Source organism: Suncus etruscus, chromosome 15 (genome assembly GCF_024139225.1).
Source record: "Suncus etruscus isolate mSunEtr1 chromosome 15, mSunEtr1.pri.cur, whole genome shotgun sequence".
Taxonomy (NCBI): Eukaryota; Metazoa; Chordata; class Mammalia; order Eulipotyphla; family Soricidae; genus Suncus; species Suncus etruscus.
Window position 1 is genome coordinate 33,091 of NC_064862.1, and position 5,296 is coordinate 38,386.

The 5,296-nt window shown below is 48.0% G+C and overlaps 1 protein-coding gene and 3 non-coding genes across 5 annotated transcripts; all 4 read left to right on the forward strand.

The window, feature by feature from the left end:
- The first annotated feature begins 1,053 nt into the window (after positions 1-1,053).
- On the forward strand, positions 1,054-3,338 carry RPS12 (ribosomal protein S12). 2 transcript variants are annotated; one of them, XM_049788761.1, is made up of 5 exons: positions 1,054-1,089; positions 1,236-1,406; positions 2,107-2,209; positions 2,798-2,899; positions 3,250-3,338. In XM_049788761.1, the coding sequence occupies exons 2-5, from the start codon at positions 1,276-1,278 to the stop codon at positions 3,310-3,312; spliced, it is 399 nt and encodes a 132-aa protein (XP_049644718.1). In that variant the 5' UTR covers positions 1,054-1,089; positions 1,236-1,275; the 3' UTR covers positions 3,313-3,338. The 2 variants fall into 2 exon arrangements, with proteins under 2 accessions (XP_049644718.1, XP_049644717.1); XM_049788760.1 differs by having other exon boundaries at positions 1,060-1,093.
- Positions 1,541-1,611, forward strand: LOC126031881 (small nucleolar RNA SNORD101). Its single transcript, XR_007503690.1, has one exon. It is a non-coding gene; the product is annotated as a small nucleolar RNA SNORD101 (small nucleolar RNA).
- Positions 2,643-2,718, forward strand: LOC126031436 (small nucleolar RNA SNORD100). The gene has a single exon (XR_007503311.1). It is a non-coding gene; the product is annotated as a small nucleolar RNA SNORD100 (small nucleolar RNA).
- LOC126031422 (small nucleolar RNA SNORA33) lies at positions 2,990-3,118 on the forward strand. Its single transcript, XR_007503298.1, has one exon. It is a non-coding gene; the product is annotated as a small nucleolar RNA SNORA33 (small nucleolar RNA).
- Positions 3,339-5,296: the final 1,958 nt, after the last annotated feature.

Genomic DNA, 5,296 nt, shown 5'->3' on the forward strand with positions numbered 1-5,296 from the left:
TATAAAAAGTATATTTGACCATTTCAGGTATAACATTTAATACCGGGTAAAAATCTCGGCTCTATCTCAGGAACACACACAGACTCGTGTCTAGATGAACTTTGTAGACTACTCATAGGTGTGGCAAAGAATTTGGCAAGCCCCTGTGCGCGTGCATGTTTGGGTTAAACGACACCCAGGCACACATTTTCCCTTCCCTCTGATGAGAAGGATGTGAAATCCTTTTAAATACCAAGTTCTGTTTAGATGGTACGGAGATGTGCACAACCTCAACACTAATGCTGGAATACTAAAAATGTAAAAAATACCCCCCCCCCCCAAAAAAAAAAAAGAGTCGCACTCTCAAACTGAGCGGGTTCGGGCGATCAGAAACGATCCCAAAGTCCTGGAATCTCGTTGACTGTCTTTCCCCTGGGGTCAACTATCCCGCCCGCCTCCCCTAGCTCGGCTTCCCTCCCGAATCTGAAGTTTGCAAGGGCCAGCAGCTTCCACGGCGCAAGGCGAGCAAACGCCGGCTCCTGCACTGGGATCCGGGACGGCGAGCAGGGAGAGCAACCGCCTCCCTGGCACTCCGGGTGGGCCGCCAGCAAAGCGCGTCCGCAGCCGGCGCTGCCCACACCTCGAGGGGTTTCGAAGAGAAGAGCAGGCAGGCCGCGCGCGGAGCCTCGGGAACCGAGGCAACAGGAAGGACCGGGACGAGCGTAGGGCCCAGGGAAAGGGCACAGAGCGAGGCCGAGGCCACGCCCACGCCCACGCCCACGCCGGCTGCGCAGCGTCGCTCGCCCTCTCGCCCTCCGTAGAAGCGCTCTCGGGGCCTCCGCGGGCAGGCCACGCCCACGGCGGGAAGGCAGCTCCAAGCTGTCCTCGCTCGTGCCTGATACGCGGAGCGCACACGCCTGCCGAGGACCGGGAGTCTCCGAGGCCGCCTCCCTCCGGAAACAGAGCGTCTGCATCCGGCACTGCCGGAGCCACCCCGTCCCTGGGAGGCGACGCGCATGCGCCCCGGGGGCCTCAGGCCGCCTTAAATACCGTCCCGCGCAGCGCGCGGGCCTCTTTCCCGGCCGCCGCGGGAGTACGCGGAGGCGCGTGGTAAGTAAGGAGGCCGGCCCGGGCTGGCATGGCGGCGCTCGCTTCGCTCGGCCTCGCTTCCCCTCGCTTCGCTTTTCGGGCCGGAGCGAATGAGGCGAGGCCTCCGGGTCCGGCAGGACTGACGCCAGCTCCTCTCGCTCCTCCAGCGCGTTCAAGATTCGGCTCCCCCCGTGACCGCCCACCGCCATGGCCGAGGAAGGCATCGCTGCCGGAGGTGTCATGGACGTGAACACGGCCCTGCAGGAGGTGCTCAAGACCGCCCTCATCCACGACGGGCTGGCGCGCGGCATCCGCGAGGCCGCCAAGGCCTTGGACAAGTACGTGGCTCGGCTCGGGACGCGGGGCCAGACTGCAGCCGGGCGGGGCGGGGGCGCGGGCCCGAGCGACACGCGGTTCTCGGAGCCGCTCTCCGGGGCCACTCTCCAGGGCGACCCCTTCTCGCAGCTGCAGCGTTTGCGTGATGACTTGGGATGTCGGATACCCCTGCACTCCGCCATGAGTGAGACTCCACGTCTGACAAACCTGCGGGCTGCGGAACCAACTTCCTCTGGGGGAACGGAGAAGGTCGCGGGAGAGTACCTTCTGGAGCCGTGGGCTGCTTTGTAGGCCCAGACACAAACTTGGTTGCTTTTGACCCAGCAACGGCAAAACCTGATGCCGAGTTGCGCAGAACGGTTAAAGGGGTTTTAAAAAGCCACGTGCGTTGAGGGAAGAGTGGAGATGACACACCTTGCCAGGAGTGTCTGGGGTCTAGTGGGGGTTATCTTGGGGGTTAGTGTCGAACATAACATTCTTTGCGTTTGTAAGGAAATGCTATTTTTGGTCTGTTCAAAGCAAGTTTGTTCTGAGTTACGGAACATCTGTCGCTAGATGCTTTCCAGAAACGTGTATAATATCACGACCTGTCCTTTGGTTATGTGCTGCTTTGCATTTTCTTTCAGGGCCTAAACAAAAACGGTAAAGGGCGATAGTGGTGAATCTATACAGCTCACTTGGCTTCTGCATTTTGTATTCCAGGCGCCAGGCCCATCTTTGTGTGCTTGCATCCAACTGTGATGAACCCATGTATGTCAAGTTGGTGGAGGCACTTTGTGCTGAACACCAGATAAACCTCATTAAGGTATGTTGAATATCGGGTTCATTTGAAGGGGGATTTTTAGCTGAAGTTTGTAGGCCTTACAGCAGGGGTCTCAAACTCGAGGCCATATTGTGGCCGGCGGCTGGCCTTCAAATATCACAGTATTCGATTATTCGCTTACCGAATAATCGCAATAGAAATCGCATTAAACATTCGCATACCCCGAGCAGTTCCCTTCAGGATATGCAAATGTTTAATACGGTTTTTTTTCTTAGTGATCGATTTTTTTTATTGCGAATATTCAGCAAGCGAAAACCCTTATGCGGTCCTGCCTCACCCCGACTTTGCCTCCTGCGGCCCCCAGGTAAATTGAGTTTGAGACCCCTGCCTTAGAGTGTTTGCCAAGTGCCACAGAAACTGCTTATTGACAACTGAATAAGGTTAGGTATTTTGAAGAAATACTTAACAGATCTTTGCTGTATATGATGACAACTGGCTCCCTCTACTGAACTGCTGTGAGGAAATTGCCATGTCACCCAACTGATTACAGCTACTTTATGGATTGTTTGGTAGTTGTGCTTGTTGTGGAAATACGATTGACCTTTTTTTTTTATTTGCTTCATGTATCAGGTTGATGACAATAAAAAACTAGGAGAATGGGTCGGCCTCTGTAAAATTGACAGAGAGGGAAAACCCCGTAAAGTGGTTGGCTGCAGTTGTGTTGTGGTTAAGGTAAGTTAAAAACAACTTACAGCAGATCTAAACTTACTATTTGGGTTAGACTTAGATTATATGTACTCTGGCTTTTAGGAATAGCAAGTGAAGCCAGCAAAATAAATCTGCTTTCTTGAATGTGTTGGCAGAATTTTCAAAATAGCTGGCAATAGTAAAGCCATGATACGAGCCTTAATGGCATTGAGGTTGTTAAGGTCCCTGAAAGTGGCTACAGAAGTTTACATGTTATTTCTTTAATTTTTGAGGCTAGCCTTTTTATAACATGAAATTGCATGGAACACTTGGTAACTTGACAAGTTGGAGTTTCTGAATGTTAGTAAGCAGTTTTTCCTTTTTTTTTCCTAAAGGACTATGGCAAAGAATCACAGGCCAAAGATGTCATCGAGGAGTACTTCAAATGCAAGAAATGAATAAATTAAGAATTTTGGCACTTTGTCATTTTGGTGTTTCATTTGGGGGGGCTGGGCAGTAAGATGAGTTCCCTTGACATTATTAACCAAATAATGAGATTGATGAGATCTATAAGCTAAGAACTTGAGTTAGAACTGGTTAGTCTGCATTCTTATAATACCAGTGTTTAATTAGATGGGATAAATAAGTTTTAGAATGCTTAGTATGACCAACATTCCTTTTATGGTAAAATCTAGTAAGCTTGTTATAGAAAATTTTGGACATTTTCAAAAGCTAGCATTTGGTTTTGATTTTGATTTTTGGGTCACACCCTGCAGCCCTTGGGTTACTCCTGGCTCTATGCTAGCAGGCTTGGGGGACCAGATGTCCTTCAGCGTCTAAGGCAAACAACCTACCGCTGTGTTATCTGGCTCCCTTTTTTATATTTTTGGGTAGCATTTGATTTTAATGCATTTGCCCCTGCATTAATCTTATAAGGATTTTAATTTCAGTTGTGGGCCGGAGGAGGATTGGCCTAGGTTCAACCCCTGGCATCCCATATGGTCCCCCAAGCCAGGAGCGATTTCTGAGCGCAGTCAGGAGTAATCCCTTAGCATCTCCAGGTATGGCTCAAACCTATCCCCCCAAAAGTGTTGTATACAACCTAGTAGATGGGTTGGCTCAGCTACACTATTGAAGATTATTGTGCTATCACAGCCATATACAGTCCAGGAGGTTTTTTAGTCATAACTACATCTTCCACTTGGGTCTGCCTAAAATTCCAAAAGTATATTCAATTTTATCCTTGTATACAGTATACTTTATTCCTTGAGTTTTGTGCACAGAAGTACTAAGGCAGAGGTAAGCCTATTGATACTTGGATTGTTGATGACTTATATCCATACTGCTTTGACTAACACATTGCTTAACTCAAAGGTCTTAAGGAGAAGTTGCTAAGAAACCTTTAGAATTCTACTTTCGGGAATTTAATAAATTAGGTGCTATTGAAGTTTTTTGGATGAAAGTGAGTTTTGCAGGGCTCAGAAAAATAAGCAAGCTCTTAAGTGCCTCAAACCCATAGGCGGGAGTTAGTTCAGATGGAAATGGAAACAGCTTTAAGCCACTCAAGACTAGCCAGGAAGAAACTCCCAAGTGATAGAATCTGGTGGTATGTCTGCCAGTGTTGGAAGTCAGACTATTTAGGTGCAAGTGGAAGATGCTTAGTTGGATGATCAAATTATTAGACTAAATTTTAATAATTTAAATGTTGGCATGCAAGATAAGCATTTATGTAGCTCTTTGCTTTAAAATCTGGCTTCAGCTTCAAATAGAACCAACTATACTTCAATTGAAATTGCATCATCACAGGTGAGGTTTAGAGTCAAGGGATCAAGAAGGGTGCATGTGCTAATGGTAATGGTCTCCAATGTGCTCTAATCCATTGAACTCTTTCCTATCCTGACCAGTTCTTTTTGCTTTCAAGGTCACCTGGCAATACTCAGGGCTTAGCCCTGGCTCCTCAAGGTGGTTCTGGGGACCAAGCCTGATTTAAGTGCCTAATCTGCTGTACAAGTTGAACAGTTATCCTTTTGACAACCAGTGCCATTCCCAAATACTTGATAGGCATGGCACCCTAAATGCTTGTGCATACTTTTATTGCTGTGTGCTCACAGGTCTTTCATACTTGGTTGCAATGCTTTCTTGGGATAACTATTTTGTGCGCCAAAGATGTCCTACTTTGCCAAGGATCAAGTCATGAACTCAGGTCTGTAAGGCAGGCATTCTGCTGAGTACCTGGCCCCTCATGCAGGTTTTTAAAGCAAACCTACAGATTCTGATTAGTTACAAACTTGTTTTACTTAATGTTCCTAAACAATTTTCTGTACCTCAGGCAATTTTTAGTGTCTGGATTTAAAAACCTGAAACAATTTCTTTGTTTCATATCATTGGTAAGTTTTCCCTATTCTAAGTTGATTTATACTGTGCCTTGGCTTTGGAAAGGGA

What these genes read in the sequence shown, in the direction of transcription:
- RPS12 (XM_049788761.1), top strand. Translation starts at nt 1,276, where the DNA reads ATGGCCGAGGAAGGCATCGCTGCCGGAGGTGTCATGGACGTGAACACG. An exon ending in GCCGCCAAGGCCTTGGACAA is followed by an intron (nt 1,407 to 2,106) that starts GTACGTGGCTCG and finishes TTTGTATTCCAG; the next exon opens with GCGCCAGGCCCATCTTTGTG. An exon ending in GCAGTTGTGTTGTGGTTAAG is followed by an intron (nt 2,900 to 3,249) that starts GTAAGTTAAAAA and finishes TTTTTCCTAAAG; the next exon opens with GACTATGGCAAAGAATCACA.